This window comes from Sipha flava, unplaced genomic scaffold, assembly GCF_003268045.1.
Source record: "Sipha flava isolate LNK unplaced genomic scaffold, YSA_version1 196_pilon_pilon, whole genome shotgun sequence".
Lineage (NCBI taxonomy): Eukaryota > Metazoa > Arthropoda > Insecta > Hemiptera > Aphididae > Sipha > Sipha flava.
This window is the reverse complement of record NW_020272770.1, coordinates 137,885-156,197: the sequence shown is the minus strand read 5'-3', so window position 1 is coordinate 156,197 and position 18,313 is coordinate 137,885. Positions and strand designations below refer to the sequence as shown.

Genomic DNA, 18,313 nt, shown 5'->3' with positions numbered 1-18,313 from the left:
TATACGAGTATATTATTTAACGTGACGTATTCTATTAAATTATTGAGCAAATTAAGTTTAACATAATCGAATTACCAACCCGCTAAATGGTTTCTAATTTATCTAGAACCGTTGGTTTGGATTGAATATATAACAATCTTCAATAAAGTACACTAATGACAGAACGGGTGACATAAAATATATTTTGACACATAACATTATTTTATGTTCTTAAATTATTAGTTAAAAATATATTTTAAATATTACGTAAGATGTCCATATTTATAATAACGTGTATACTCGTAGTACTAAATTATACTAGTCACTTATCGTGTATTTTCCATATACGACTGAAACTAACAATTAATTGAATTTTACTAATTGTAAATATATGATGAAAATACAAAAGTTATGGGTTAGAGAAAAAAATAAATTATTTTGTTATTATAACCAAATATAAGTATTAAGTAAGGTAGGTGAGTCAATAATAATTATAATCATAAGGTCTACTATTACAAAAAATTAAATGGCTATAAAAAATCAACTAAAATATATTTTAATTTGAAGGTGTAAGCTAAATTATCGACATTCAGAAATATTGCCGATTTGAAACACGAATTCAAGTTTATACAATAAGATGCTAACAAGAAAATGTTTTATCTATTAAAATAAAGTTTTGGAAACGACTTACATCCTTTTCAAAGTTTTTCTCACAATGTGTTTTAGAAATGTATATGCATAAATGTATAAAGCATGTTAAATGTGTTTACAGTTATTTTCAACTCTTTCGAACACGTATTGCAAAGGTGCTTATGCAATTTTTTTAAATTAATATATAGAATTATACTTTGAATCTATGGCGCAACTGCGTTATTTTAGGGGTCGTAGAAGAATGTGTAAAAGCCATATACAAAAGTGACTTATAAATTATTGCCATTCGACCAATATGATTATTATATATTTGACATATTATTAATCATAATATGTAAATATTATTACATTAATAAGACCAATGAATATTGATCGAGTGAATAAATCAAATTGCAACCGTACATAACGGATCCTCATTAGTGATTCCTAATATCATATTTTCTTAGTTTGATGCTATCGATTGGTTGTATTTTTCCATTGAAGTAATTACATTCAACTATAAAAAATGATAGTACTATAAATTATTATAATATATAAACACGTTATAACTAATTTACTGTGAAAAATAATTTAATTTTGAAAATATAATTCATAATAAGAACAGTTTAAGAAAAAAACTTAAAAATAACAATAATACAAGGACGAAAAAAACACTAATTATATTAGGCAAGAACTTTTATTTTTTATGTTTTATTTATATTTTTAATTTTTAATGTTTAATTATTTTTTATAAATTATTGTTAGTACATTTTTAATATTATATATTTTATAATAATTGGTTTGGTTATATATGTGTTTATGTGTTCCAGGCACTACAATAATTCAATTCTAGTCATATTGCCATTATACTTTTCACATTTATACTATTTACAATTTATATGATTATTAATTTAATTAATTAAATAAATACTCAGCAGTTATTCGAATAATATTTGTGTATCAATAGCAAACAACCTTGATAAAACTTACCCCATCCAATCGCCATATATGACCGTAACCGTACTCTGTCTGAACAAAATGTATCCACTACTAATATGAATAAATACATTCCTGAAAATAGATAATTTATTTATATTAAGACTAGTTAATCATTTAATCTATAGTTAGCTGTTGATGTTATGATCAGATAATGTATAATGTAATATTGAAGCAATTGTTGGGTTCGCAAGTCAATACATTAAGCTATTTGACGGTAGTTAGTCATTCCATCAAAACAAAATTCACCAAAAATTAAAAAAAAAAAAATTAAAAATAGGAACACTTGCTTCTGCTTCTCAAGAGCACGTTTGTTATTTTAGGATTAGTATTGTTAATTTAGTTCATATTATGATGTTTACCTTCAATAAATGCCCAAAAATAATTCGTCATGGTGAAATAGTAAAGTGGTAATACCAACAATGCGCATTTAAATGTGCCCGTGTCGGTCAAGTTCTGCAAAATAAACGTTTTCGAATTAAACTAAAATTAAACTAAAACTTTCCACAATTGTTATTTAATATTAAATAACAACTATATATATGTATTATTCGTGTAATTATTTTTAAATTTAATATTTGAATTTCTACAATCTTCTACAATCTAACAATTTGCATATTTAATTATTATTTTTTACAAAATGCTTATTAAAACATTTTTATTGTTCAAAGTCATTAAGTTGTATAGACAAAAACATTAAAATATTGAATGAAAAAGTCCATATTCAAGATTTAATGTGTTAATTATTTCAATGATATTGACATTTTTTATCAGTTGAATGACTATTTTCCGGAAATTAACTTAAATAATAAGTTTAAATGACAAATTATTTATTTATTTTACATTCAATTACCTTTGTATTATTCCAAAATATTTTTACAATCATTTTATATTGCAATTATAATCATTTAAAATGTTTATAACTACAAATTTTGAATGTTCTTTTAATCGTACATTTTATTTAACATATAAATTACGATTAGAAAATGTGTTTCTTTTAGATTAATTTTGTATAACTAGAATATTATTATTTATTTTCTTATAATTATTTATGTAACATTGAGCATATATTTACATTTTTTTCTTCAGAAATGTCCTATATAATTAGTAATAATAATCCATTTTTAATGACAACATATCCTCAAACGGATTGAGTTATGAAAATAATTCTAAATATTTTATATTCATTTCGTGAAGAAATATACAAACAATAATAATTAAATGTAAATTGATTAATGAATGAATGTTTTTTGCAAATATAACCTAGAAGTTTATACTGTAAAAAAAAACCCCAAACACAAAAAAAAAAAATACTATAAACTAGGAAACCTACTGTGTAATTGAGTATCCACATAATGCCAGCCAATAAGTACGATGCCATCAAATTTGAGTGGATTTTGTTGCGCAAACATTTTAGTTCTCTATGAAATAATTAAAGTTAATATAATACATTTTACTATAAATTTTCCTTCTGAAATATGTTTTGCTAATAACTTACTTAAATCGAGAGAACACAAAAATGGCTAATGATGTCATAACCAGTGACAAACAATGACCAGCTATATACAAATAAATTATTGTGTCCACGGTGTCCTCTTCTTCGTAAACCATTTCTTTAGGATCTTTAAGAATCGTGCACTCGTTGTAATCAGTTAAGCCCCAAGTATTGTTCTCGTAGCATATCCGACTTGCGTTTTCTAAATAATAATAAAACAAAAAAATAATCATAATATTATTATATGAAAAAAACGAAAAAATGCTTCTGTCCTTGAGTAATACAATTGTACATAGATATTATTGGACTTTGTAAATTATTATAATTTATTCGTATTTAATTATAGTTACTTTTCTTAATACCGTCGTATAAACGTTATTCAGAAATATGAATGTATAATAAATGAAAATGTATTAAATTTTTATGTGTAATATGATTTATATTATTTATATTTTATTTTATGTCGTATATTAAATCTTATAAAGTCGTAAAATTGATACAAGTAAACCATTCTACCACTACTATTACAACAAATATTATTACTAAACAAGAGCAAATAGATATAAGTAATGTTGATATGTCATTGTGAATAAGAATTATAGAAAAATTAATAACGAGAAAAGCAGTCAACTTCAGGGTATAGCACACGAGTGGCATAACAGATCGGTATATTGTTAAATTAACAGCTATGTAGAGAATCCAATGTAATGAAACATACTGTTAGTCAAACGCGAATGAGTTTTTAAGTTGAAGTTGTATTCGTATCACCAAAGAATAGTACATTCCATAAATAAACCATACATTTTAGAAACGTTGATGTTCATCAGATAAAGAATTACAAGTTGATTAAGAATCACATTTCCTATTAAGTAGCGAGATGTTGAATTTTAATCAACAGTAACCGAAAATCGTACACATTGTAAACTTAATACAGTTTAAAACCGTTAAATAATAACAAAGGAATATTTCGAAAATTTCAGATAGTCGTAAACCCCGGGGCTCTACGAAAACAAAAAACAGTCTGCACATCATATTTAACGTCGACCTTTTCTATGTATTTGTTCTTTTAGTGCACGCGTCTAGACGAACAGGATCTAAATCACTACATCAAAGGATGTCCGAAAACAAAAGCTTCATACAATTACAACGTGGGTGATCCAAAATCCATACGAGTTCTAAACTATAAAAATCATTGATTAGTTTTTCACGTTTTTATATTTCAATACGAAATACAATACTAGCACATGCGTTCTAATCAACCAAATACAAATATTTTCCCAATACCTTTAAACTATTTTAATTTAAGAAAATTTATCATTTAACAATACGGTTAGGATGTATTTGTAAAAATATTTTGGTATAAACTATATTCTACTCCCATTAGGAAATTAATTTTTGTTTGCAAATTTGAACACAATATACTATAGTATTTTTTGAGACCTTCCATCAATATTTCTGTAGAAAAATTATTTTTAATAATTTGTAACCGAAACGCCATTTAATTTTATTAAACTTTATTAAACTTAGCTTAACTTTATTAATTTAATATAAGAAAATCTGCAAAACTACCATACTCTACGTCATTGTATAAAAAAAATTACCAATTTATAAGATAGCTGTAAAGTTTGACAATATTAAAAAATAAACTCAATTTGATATTATTATATTACAGTTGAATTAATAATTTAAGTATAGTAAAAACTATAAACCTAAAAGTATAATATTCTAATACCTCTCGGTAGGAAAAGTATAAAGGGTAAATAGGTTTTTTAGGAAAGCAATCGAATATTAAAATGTTTTAATTTTTAAATTGTATTAACTCATATTTTATTGAACCTGAATGTAGTAGTTAAACGTTATGACGAGTAGTATTGCCAGTCGGGGCAGATTATCTGACAATGCAATGGTTTTCCCGTAAAAGTTAATCATTATTCATTAGAATAGTCACCAGTAAAAAATTTCTTTTATTTTTCGATGAGCGTTTTGAAGTACATATTTTTTACACAATATTGTATTTTAATCACAGTGTTTGATTCATTTGTCTCGAAATAAACACGTAGTGTTATAATATGATAAAACAAATTTATAAATAAAATTTTGAAACATAATAAAAATGATGTTTACAATAATATTATTATGATAAATGTTTATTCAAAGTACGATTATAATAATACGAATAAGGTAGTTCAAGTATTCGCCTAGCAATAAATAATGTTATAATATCTAATAATGGTTTTTTAAATATTTCACTAATAATTAGTTATGAAAATTATTTTTTTCTAAAATTTAACATAACGTAAGTACTATAATTGTTAGTTACGATAATTTTTCGATCAAACGAATGTATTATGTGCTTTGCTATGTAGAAGCTGAATTTTATTTTAAGTTTCCATTACAAATAATCAATATACTTTAGCTAACTATATGGTAAAATAGTAAAATAATATAATTGTCGTGAGGCCATGTTGAATTTAAATTCCCACGCATAAAACAAATAACTAGTGCAATGCAATATTCTGTTCGGCGTATTCCTAGAAAATTAAACCTTTTATTATTCACATTTTCACTCGTATGGATGAAGGGGTTTCAGTTGGTTTCCATTGATACGGTTTGTTATACAATATTTTGCATATTTATAAGACTCCGGGCGACACAAAGAAGCTGTTAGAATTTTAAACTGTTTTTGTTTTTTGTATATTACATTTGAGTATAATAAATTTGCATAAATGTATCATAAAATGTATAATTTTATGGAATATATTATACTTAACTTGTTCTATTAGTTGTCAAGAACGAGCCTACTGATGAAAAATTATGGTTATGAATGCTGTTCAACTTTTTTGCTATGATTTTAACGGTTTTTGAAATAATTCTTTATATATATATATATATATATATTAATAAATATTGGTATTAAATGAATTTAATTTATTTTTATGGATGGACCATACACTAATATTGTGTAAATAAATGTTCTCATATATATGGATGTCTCACGTATTTCATTTAAAATAAAAGACCGCTAAATACAAAGTTTTTAGAGACACGTAGAAATTTGATGAGTTTTGAATCGAGACCTGTTTATATATAGCGTTTAAATGCTCATAAAAAATAGTCATTCATTATTTACGAGTATTAATGCTACGATATACGCAGTGAAATTTATTTATTTTTATTAAATTATTAAGTTTTAATAACAGAACTATACATTTTATTAAAAGTGATTTTTTTTTTACAATTTGTTCATTATTTTAATTATAATTTTCATAAAGGTCAAGGTTTCCGAATTATTAAAACAACAGAATTACCGGATTTTTTTTAAAAAAAAAAAAAAATTTAATAAAATACAGATGTAATTATTAATGATGGGAATTATTCAAATATTCGAGTACTCGGTTATTCCAATTCAAATAGTATTATGTTGAATAATTTGAATATTCAGATATTCGGATATCAGTATTCGACAACTTCTACAATAACTTTTTTTTTGCTGTTTTTCCATCCGAAGTCTTATACTATTTCGTTAATTCGCCAACCAGTTATCGCTCCATTGGTCACGTATCCCTTTTCCTTTACCCTTTTAGTAGATTATGTAAAAGATTAGGAATACTATATAGGTATAATTTTAAAAAAAATTCTTGAAAACAGAATATTGACAGTTTAGTATATTAATATATTATAACAACAAAATAACAAAAAAACTGACTAATGATAATAAATATACTAGATTATTTCATGAAAATGAAATTTGAAAGGTTATTTACGGATTAGAAGCATACAATATATATATACGTCATACCAATATAGGATATAGAAAAGTATATACAATTTCGAATACATATAAGTCATGAACCAGTTGACGCGATAATCATAAGTTTTAAGATAAAAATTCCATAAATATTTAACAATAGCATCTAATATTCAAATATTATTATTATTATTATTATTATTATTATTATTATTATTATTTTTGATAAATACTGATATTGTAATGTCAAATACTGATATTCAAATACTCGAATAATTCAATTTAATTAAATATTCATTGAGCCCATAATAATTAACTCATTTTTTTGTTTCATAAAAACTTTCTTGTGACTAAGTTTTTATTTATTTTTAACCTGTGTACAAAAATGCATCGCTTGGACTCTTAAGTATTAGCTCGAAATAATAAAGAAATAATATTTAAAATTTGTATATAATAAAAATTTGTACTATCATTTAATTCGGGTTTCTTGGACTAAATATAGTATTCTGAATTAAAAGCCAATCGATTTAATTAAAAATAGTACTACTGATAATGATAATTGTTGTTTGTATGGTATACTCGTATATAAAACAAAAACTAATTTTCAGAAATAATATGCAATGGTATAAATGGATTTCCACTTGACCGATTGGGTTTCGATAAGTTTTCGATGCATTTTAATCAAAAAACTTTTATAAATTAAAATTATTTATTGGGTATTAGGTGTATAATATAATACATGGTAGTGCATTTATTCTGGACTTTGAGAAAATCAATAATATCGTTTGTGCAATATATTAATATAATAAATTCGTTTAATTTTCTTAATTTAAATTTATTTTCATACATAATAAACTGCTCAAATCAATTAAAATAAAGCGAAAAAAACTTGATCAATATTATTTTGTAATTTTTTAACAGACTTACATAAAATGGAATACCTTCGTTAAATTAAGGTACATAAAATATGGTTAAGATTTTTTTAATTGGCTAAAATCTAACATAACTACTAACTAAATTACATAACTTATTAAACTATTAACTAACAATTTGTAGTTAACTGAATATGACTACTATAGTATTATAGTTTATTAGATAATTTTAAAATAATTTTAATAAAAAAAAAAAAAAATAAAAAAAATACTTAAATACACCAGGTTTACTAAGTTAACCTTGGTAAAATGAAATGTATTCGGAATAAAACTTGATTAATAGAATCAATTAATATACCTTTGCAAAAGCATATGGTAGTAATTAAGAAATGAAAATAATATGTACAGTTAGACTTGTTGGACAGAAGTTTTTATCGATAAGTCACTGTATTAGTTGTGTTAGAGTAAAGTATTACAACAATAACAATTTGATCAGATAATAGTTTTTTAAACATTGATCCATCACCCATGAACGTTTATGAATAACTCAATCACACACTTCTTTCACACGTAACCGTTCAGCAGTGCTTCTCGGAAGCACTGCTGGTGGAAAAACATTAAACATACAAATGGTTTCACGCAAAACCAAAGTTACAGACTGGAAGAATCACATGCAATGTCCGGTGGTCAACTTCACCGCAGAACGTGGCCTCTAAAAGTAGATCCTCGTAATAAAACACAGTTTCAGATTAGACGTTTCACACGCGACTGCAATCGCGCGACTATTTTAGTCAATGCGTTTAGTGGTAGAAAATTTGTGGTGCTTTTGTGGCACTTTAGTCATACGCGATTAATGTGCGTTCAATCAAACGATTTCAACGGTTATTATTCATCTTAATTGCATTATATATTTTCTTGGCGTTCGAGATTATTCATGGATCAGTTTTTATCGGGGAAAACCTAATAATCTAGTCATCGGTGTTGGCGAATGTTCCCAAACGCTGATACGACTATATGGGTGGAAAATTTTAATGGTTAGCGTCAGTGGTATACTTTTGTATTGTTTTTTGCTGTTATTTTTGGTATATGTTATTTAAATATTCTATATGTTCTGGTATTCATAAGACTACCGGTGCACATTAGCAGCATCACAAAGGCGTTGCTAGCAGCGTTGATGAGTGGCTAGTGTGAAAGAGGCCATAATCGATTCAAATTATCTGTCCCAAAGTATTAGAATGAAATATTTTAAGTACAGTTGTTGAAAACCATATTCTCAAAACGACTCGTAGATAGTTTATTTAGAGTTAAATTTATCCTATAGGATTTTAGTCATATTAGTTACATACCAATCCTAATTATGGTCTACAAACCAGTTAAGAATTTGAGCATTAATTATAGTAATCATAAGAGCAAATTTATTGTTCAAAATATTTTCTTTGGATGATTATATACAGTACTATACTGTACTTCAGTATTTAATAAATTTACTATATTCATTTCATAAATGCGTTTTAATGTTTGTATCATTTAAATTAATCTGCTATTTATGTTTACGGTTATTTATTTTTGTTTTTCAATCGTTTGAATAAAATTTAATTTATTAAAATAGAGTTTTAGGAAATTTAACGTGCACGTTATTTCTATAGACATATTCAGGAACGAATAAAAATGTATCGAAAAATGTTCATATTATCATCCAAAGAAAATATTATGTACCATGTTTCAAAATAAAATTTCTAAATGAAATTCCATTGACTAAATCATTAATTTATTTATTTATATGAAATATATTTACATATTAACATTGAATTAAAATATTTATATTTCGAAATAAAAATAACAGTTCCCATTAAAACAAAACTAAACAAATATTTCAAGATACTTTTTTTATTCAAGTAATGTGTCTTAATTTTATTCATAGAGACTCATCAGCTTAGACGATTTGATTTTACAAGGAGACTATTATGGAGTGATTTAATTATTTCAATTAAATAAATATGACTTTAAATAGTTATTCTAAATGAAAATCATTAAAATATCAATAATTTACAGAAATAATTACCGTGGTCTGAAGTAAAACTATATTCTAATACTAAAGAATACTAAAAACAATGAATACGGACGACGAAAGAACGCGGAACTAAAGGAATTATTTAATAAAACCGATATAGTTGGCGGTCTAAGAAGCTGAAGGCTTAGATGGGCAGGACATGGGTGGAGAACGAATGCCTGATTAGTATACAATGTGGTAGCCAGAACGAGAGGACAACCGTGTCAAAGAATATCTGAAGATTCAAGGATTCAGGGACGGAGAAAAGCTATAATTGGACGGAGAGCCATGGCGAGACATAGCGAAAGTGGCGATTGTTCTAAATGGTTCCAATAATAATGAAATACAATAAATAATACAAACAATATTAATAACAACAATGACTGTGCTCGTTACAACAGTCGTATTAAAATATTTTTTCATTTTCATATTTCTTATCATTTGAATATCTCAGTATTCTTGTGTACTACTGTTATACACCAAAATCGTTACGTACATGACTAAAAATGTAACTAATAAAATGTTCGTTATTTTTACTTACTAGTAGTGTCGTATATTAGTCCTCTGAGTTCGCGAAAGCACGGCTGATAGGCGATCACACCAGCGGCGGTAGGTGGCCAACATATCAGCGTATCTGACGATGCGTTACACCCGTTCCAATGATCATCCAAATCGTACCAAGACCTGCATTTTACAGCAGCCTAAACATAAATAACAAACCAATTGTATGCAACGAAATGTGAAAGTTCATGTTCACGTAATGTGATGAATTCGATACCTATGAAATCGTGTTCTTCAATAGTCAATATGAATCATTAAAAATTATTATAAGTGTTATTGGTTAAGATTTCGATACCGCGGTTATAACCACGAATGTCCAAATGATAACAACTGGGAGTATCAGTGGTTACTCTATTAGAATTACTATCAAAATTCTTACTTCTTCGTTTGGTGACCAAGTGTCATTGAGATTGTCCATTATGATTTCTCATGCTGAAGTCGGTTAAGGATTTTGAAAATATAAGTTATTGTCATGAAGCCGTTTTCTGAAAAACGATTAATATCATATTTGATTAGGTTTATTTCAGTTAAATCGCTTAGTTAAAAACACCTATTGATAAAAAAAAAAAAAAATAGAAAATGTAATAGACCATAATTTCATATGCTTTATGAATCATATATGACACGTATAATATATGCACACGCTTAATACTGTATAAAGGACTACCATTTAATCAACAAAAGACTTTGAGTGATTTAATCACGGTCTACCTGAAAAACTAAATGTTCAGAGGTCACTGATCTCCAACATAAATCAACGTCAATGACAGGTAATTAAGTTATCCTTGAATCGGTAACACCGATTACAGTGTGCAAACTTTTTGCTCCGATTCAAAAACAACAGATGTTTTGGTAAATTTTGAATTTTACGTATATATTTCCCCAGCGTGTTTGAATGTCTATATAGTTGCATTCTATCTGAATCTTCCGATCTAGTAATGATAATTAAACGAAATTAAAAAAAAAAATGTTTGTTCGTACGCTATAACGTTTTATTAAAATATTAATCATACAGTTGGCTGCCGTTCAAACGTTATCATAACTTTACCAACATTAATAAAAATTGTTAACTCCATTATCGGATTAAAATTGCGATAAAGAAAATAAAAATTATTGTAGTTCGATAGAATAAAAAAACGATATAAAATTCCGTCTGAAAATTGTTGACGACCAGTTGATTTTCATTGATTATGGTGAATTTTATTCCACAGGAACAGTTGCGTATTAGCACTTCGAAATACAAAATAAACCGTACCCAAGTAACGACTAAACGTAAATAACAACGAACATCGCGTTCTAAGGTAACAGGCAAAATGCATAAACGGAGTAAATAAGCTTACAACTCATTAAAATTAAGTTAATCTAGACAAATTTAAGTCAAGTTAAAAGTTACTTATATTTTCTATATACTTATAAAAGAGAAAAGTTTCACAGAAAAAAAAATACTTATCTTTGTTAAATATAAGCTTTTTTTTTACTGAATGATATTATGATACAAGTATTTATAAAAAAGCTATATCTATGAGTTATTATGCACGTTATTTTGATTTATATTAAGATCCAGAAACAGTGGCATATCTGACTTAACTTTATGGAAGAAGGGAGTAATAAAATCCCACTCAAGAAGGTTAAAGGCTATATTTATTTTACCTTTCGCTAAAAAAATCCTAGATCTACCTTGGGAGTTAAAACAATATTTTTTGAACCTAATACCGGTACATTTTTTAAAATTTACATAATATCATTTTTGAAAACTTCCTAAAAATGTTAAGGGTCGTAGACACATAAATTAAATACACAACATACATTAGGTATTAAAAAACAATATTTATTTAAAATAACAATCAACAATTGGTAATCTTGCTAATTATATAGCAAATACCTACACTAGCATATCGATTGATGGGTTGGGGCGATTGCTCTTAACGCCCTCTCCCTCTCTTATATGCCACTGTCAAGAAATAGAGCGTTCAGCACTTCCACAAAAAAAATTAACTTAACGTTAATAAGCTGATTAAAAGCTTTTAATATAATAAAAAAAAAAACAATAAAACTACCTCGTTTAGTAGCTTTGTTAAAATCAACTAAACTTTGAATTGTGAACTCGTACAATGTCCAACTTGAACTAGTAACTAATAGCGACTAACAATGACGTTTCACTCTGAACAACGATCTTGTACACGTATTATCATAGCTGTAAAACGCGAGGCCGCAGAACACAGAGAACACTCGTTGTGCCGCGGTCGAACGGCTGATAGGGAGTTGTGGGCGGGCGTCCTGTCGGTCGGTAGTAGCGGTGTCGGCGGACAAAAGTCATCCGTCGAGTTATGGTCGGCCACAAGGGTATATTTAGACTTACTTCTAGGGGGGGGGCGACAACATTTTTTTCTTTACTTTAGGTTTAAAATTTACAAATAAAATTATTGATAATATTTAAATCAGGTGAATCCTTAATATTTATGTTTTTTTTTTTTTTTTAATCTAGTGTCAGATCCACTTTGAATCGACTTTGTATAGTTCTTTTTTAACACCAGTCTGTGTTTTGAAATTTACGCTTGTGTTCTATTTGATTTTTCACTAAGTATGGACCCGACAAAAAGCCCAATTCAATATTCACAGCCACGCGTAATTTGATTTCGTTATAAAATCATCCACATTAAAAAAATTTGAAATGTATATCTCACATATAATATCCTTAATAATAAATCCTTAAATACGAATTCAGGGGGGGGTCGTCCCTTCGCCTCCTAAAATACGCCTATAGTTGGCCAACGGATCGACTCCTAGGTCAGTCACATCGTAGACGTATAGATCTCCGTTCCGATCGATCAATCCACTCACGAAGAAACTGCTCCATCAATAGTTAACCCATGCTTGGCATCACTTGGTCATCGCTTGTTAAAAATTAAAGTTACCCCCGTGATTCCCTTTGCAACTGCATTTTCCGTAACTATAATAAATTTTCAGTTAAAACTTCGCGTTATGCACACAATGTTCATAATGCACGTGGCAGACACGACCGCCTACGGTATCACGTACGGTAATATTATTTGATGTGTAAAATAAATAATTCAATTTACGCGCGCACACACGGGTTTATTAACTCTGAATAATTGCGTCATAGCCTCAACGCTCCGTGTTTTGTTTCGTATTGTACAGTCATGCGCATCTGTAAATGTGTATTAATAAATTAATAATTTTGAACGCTGACGGTGATTCTATAGGCGTCCGCGGTTTGGATTTAATGCGATCGCGGTGGTAAGCGGTTGAGAAAACGTAATGATTCTTGTTTTTAAGTTGATATCTGGATTTAAAAATATGATTTTGAAATCTCCGTAAAAGGGATTAATAGTCAAATGAAATTTAGAGTAACCACTATAGTTGTTCAAATTTATATTTTGAGTGTATATAATAACTGTTTTTAAATTATATGGTCATTCCACTGTGGTCAGCGTAGCAATACACATCGTTGTAAATTGCTCTGCAACATGCATACAATATCTAGTGCAATTCGTAACCGATTTTATTCTTACTTTGATCAAAATCTCAAGGAAATCGATCCACGAATTTACATAAAACTGTCATTTATGTCGGCTGTAAGTGAAAACCTATACGGTCAAATAAGTGTTAAAACTAATTAGACCGATATCTATTAAGCGTACTCGTACGTGACCTTGGTATCGTAGTTATCTCCGCGGGGCAATGCCGCCTAAGAATAACACGCTTATCAACAACCAGTCCTCCGCATGCAACAGTATACAGAGCGGCTCAAGTGATGAAGTGAAATCATTAAAAATTGTCATAGCTGAAAACACTCAAAACACTCAAAAAACTAATAGCAAAGATTGGATAATCAAAACTGGAAAATGTTCTATATCCCCAGGTAACTCACCTACATCAAAAGTAAACAACAAAAACCATAACAAATTTACCTACAACACTCCCATCTACTACAAAGCACTCAACGTCATAGAGGAATAAACAAAATATATCGAAAATGGCCAAATGCAAACCAACTATGTCATCCAACCACCAACCCCTCCACCAATATTTATTACTACACAAGTCAACTAACAAATATTCTACAACCAAATAAAAACATTGGTTGGAAATGAAGAATTAAAAAAATTCCTGCCAAAAAATCTCCAAATCATGACCTAATAACGAATTATACAGTAAAAAACCTACCACGTAAAGCCATAGTACCTATCTCACTTTTACAATGCAATACTAAGATTATCTTTCTTTCCGAACACTTGGAAGCACTCTACAGTAATACTCATTCTCAAGCCAAATAAACCTCCTGAAAACCTAGCATCATACACAGGGCCGACGAGAACTTCTGAGGGCCCTGGGGCTGCAGGGGTTCCGGGCCCCCTTCCATTTGCAACTGTTTGACTAAGACGCACCAAGACCACTTGTACATGCTTTGGTACAACAAAAACATTGTACACAAGGCTGAAACAACGGGCCCTCTCAGGCGTATGGGCCCCGTGGCTCTAGCCCTCCCTGCCCTACCCTCTCGCCGACCCTGATCATACAAATCGATAAGTCTTCTCCCAAATTACTCGAAAATCTTTGAAAAATTTCTCTTAAAAAGATTCATCCCCATTGCCACTGAAGCTATAATAATATCATCTCACACACTCAATTTGGTTTCAGATCCCATCACTCGACTATCTACCAACTTCATCGCACTGGAGAAGAAATAATTTTGCCCCACTGTGTTTCTGGACATCTCACAGGCTTTTGATTGGATCTAGCATGAGGGCTACTTTTCAAACTAAAAAAGTTTTTCCCAGCACCATATTTCCTATTAATAAAATTGTACCTATCTGGCTGCTTTTTTAAGGTTCGTCTAAAAAATAATTACTCAAACAGCTATCGTATTAGCGCAGGTGTCCCCTAAGGTAGTAACATCGCCCCTTTTCTTTATTCTGTGTTCACTCACGACATCCCAAAAACACTCTTCACCTTCCTTGATACATTTGCTGATAATACATTAATTGCAACGTCACACCAGGATTCTGTAACTGCTTGTCGTATTATCGTTATTAGTTATTATCGAATATCGGTGTTCAGTGGTGAATTTGCTATATTTGCTATTTAGTCGCTGACGTATGAACACGCAGTCTACCTTTATTAGTTTAAAAGTATCAAATTAAAATTATGGGTCGTCATATTGTGTTATGCGTTAATAAATATTTTGTTTACGATAAGAAATCAAACGAGTTAGTTAGTAAAAGTTGCAATGGAAAAATAAAAGTAAGTATTACACATTTTTGTTTCATTTAATTTTAATTTAAGTTTAAAATCATTGACAAAATAATTAAAATAATATGGTAATAAAATGGTATATAACAATTTCATATTCAAGTAAATAGACAAAACGACATTATCTTTATAGTTTATAGTTTATTTTTATACCATCAACTATAATAGTGCACTCTTAAGTAATTTATTCAGGTCCTACTCGCTATTATGTTAAAAATACCCAATGTGAATATTATGTGATTATCTACAAAATAAAAAATAGTACCTATGATTTTACCAGTAATTGCTCTTCACCTGTACGTATAGCTTTGTAGCAGATTACTTATGAAAAGTTTAAATAATATTTATTTTGATTAATTTAGTTTGTATATTGTATTCCTTAAATATTTATATTTTGAAAATCTAATTGATATAGCTAGGTAATCAGATATTATATACATATTTATAAATATGTACCTGTAATTTTAAAAGGGAAAACATGGAACAAATTTGAAAAGGCACCTGAGTTCCCACCAGGTTATATATGAGGAGATGCTGGTTAAAGATATAGAAATAAAAAGATCTACTCAGATTAACACATCTGTTATCAAAGCACATGAGAAATTCTTTTATTTTTCTATACCCGAGGTTAAAATTAACATTAATATGAACACTTTAATCAACGCCTGCAAATACTAAACAATAGTATACAATATATATTCATGTATTAAAATTTCTAGTTTGAAAAAATAATGTACAAAAATAAAGGTTAGAAACCGGTTGGAACTGAAACTTAAATTTAAAATCCCTAAATTTAACCTAAACCCCTAAAAAAATATTTTAAAAACCCGAACCCTTACCTAAACCGTTGAAACCATTAAGGTCTCAGTCCCTGTTTCGTGCTCATTCAAATCCTTCAATTAAAAATATGTCCTCTATCTCAATCATTCCTAGAAGGTTAAAAAGACAATGGCCAAGAGATCTGCTCAATGCCTAAAAAAAAAGCGGTTAACTAAGGAAAAAATATTAAAAAATTAAAACCCTAATTTCTTGTCATATGGCATTGCTAGGAGCCTTCCTTTCTTCTCTATAATTAATGTTATTTTAAGTTTTTAAGTCATCACACTTACTCATTATACTTTGTTTGTATAGATTGTAAATATATTACTTTTAATAAAAAAAATAAATAAATAAATAAAAAAATTATATGGGGTTAAAAGCCTTTCGTTCTTTCATTTAAATCAAAGTATAAAACTGTATTATTGTAAATGGTATCCAAACAAAAATAAATTGCTATCCTACCTCTCCTTACAGACAAAGAACCACAGCCACGCTTATTATAATATTAATTTCGGAATATTTAAATTCAGTTGCATACTATTCAAATTATGTATACTTGTTAAATGGTTCAAATTAAAATATTTGATAACCAGAATGTAAAATCTGGAATATTTCGTGTAGATACTTTTGTACAAATATTTATACATATATACAATTACAATTATGCGTTATAACTGACGATTAATAACTATACTGTAAACATAATATTTTGAGCAATTAGTTATATTTTGTACAAATTATAATTAAAAATATTGTTATTGTTTGACAAAGTTATAAATAACATAAAATTAATTATCAGGCACAGTTAAATTTTCATCTACGTTATTTTGTACAGAAAGATTAATTTATATAAAATATACTTCATTTTATTGTCCATCTTGGCTTTTGCACAACGTTTTCTTATAATTATTCAAATTTTCGTATCATATACACATTACCATTTAATGATCAATAATTAAAGACCACCGGATAACCACTATCTCATCTTATTTTAATTTTCACGAGCTAATCGAAATACGTACCGTTAACACCCACCTGTTTATGCCAAGCACTGTTAAATGGTTTGACGAGTAGTTCAGTCATTAATTTTTGCATAATAAATAAATGAAAATCATAAACATAAATATATAAATGATATAATATATAATATATGTAATATAATATATGAATGATATAGTTAAAATATCTATAAACCAATTGTAAATTTTACAAATAAGCTGTTCATCTTGTAATTTAAAATTTAAAAACAAGTTATTTTTCAGTTAATATATATTGTTTCATTTAAACAACTGATTTATATTCAATTGTAGAAATATCACTCTTATAATTTTCTCGAAAATATTTAATATATTTAACATTTTTAGATATAAATTTAATTTTGTTTAGTCTTAGTTTATTTTCATAACGAAAATTTTAATTATGTAATTTTAAAACGGAAAAAAATACAGTACATTTATAAAACTAATGTATACATCAAATTGAAATAAAATAAATGAATAACTTAGAACTGGATCTCTCAATCCGTTCGTTTTTAGATTCAAGATAGTCAATCAATTAAGAAGGTTGATAGTGATGCAATAAATTGACTACTACTCATTAATAAATTTGTTCTTATTGTATATTAAAAACTTCATAGCAATTAATATTAAAAACGATTTAACTAAAATTTTAATAATGAGTATTACCTCAACGTCGCAAGTAATAACTTATATTTATTATAATAATAACTTTATATTTATGGTATAAACTTTATAGCATTTTAAGAAATTGTACTTAAGTATCAAACAGTAAAATATTTCTCCAACGAAATTAAGTAATTTAGCTAGTAATATCATAAACCTAAAATCAGATTTTACCCTGGAATGATTGCCGGTGTGTTTAACTACCAT

At 27.7% G+C, this 18,313-nt stretch overlaps 1 protein-coding gene across 3 annotated transcripts in view; it reads right to left on the bottom strand.

Annotated features, from left to right (window-relative positions):
• Nucleotides 1-18,313, bottom strand: part of LOC112681749 (diuretic hormone receptor-like) — an 80,160-nt gene that overhangs the window by 17,768 nt on the left and 44,079 nt on the right. For 2 of the 3 annotated variants that reach the window (XM_025552052.1, XM_025552053.1), the window contains exons 2-7: nt 10,711-10,816; nt 10,312-10,471; nt 3,104-3,302; nt 2,939-3,026; nt 1,968-2,061; nt 1,600-1,680 (exon numbers count right to left, since the gene is read on the bottom strand). In XM_025552052.1, coding sequence (XP_025407837.1) covers nt 1,600-1,680; nt 1,968-2,061; nt 2,939-3,026; nt 3,104-3,302; nt 10,312-10,471; nt 10,711-10,749 — 661 coding nt within the window. In that variant the 5' untranslated portion in view covers nt 10,750-10,816. Of the gene's footprint in view, nt 1-1,599; nt 1,681-1,967; nt 2,062-2,938; nt 3,027-3,103; nt 3,303-10,311; nt 10,472-10,710; nt 10,817-12,388; nt 12,487-18,313 lie in introns of those variants that run through there. The other variant, XM_025552054.1, reaches the window with a different exon arrangement.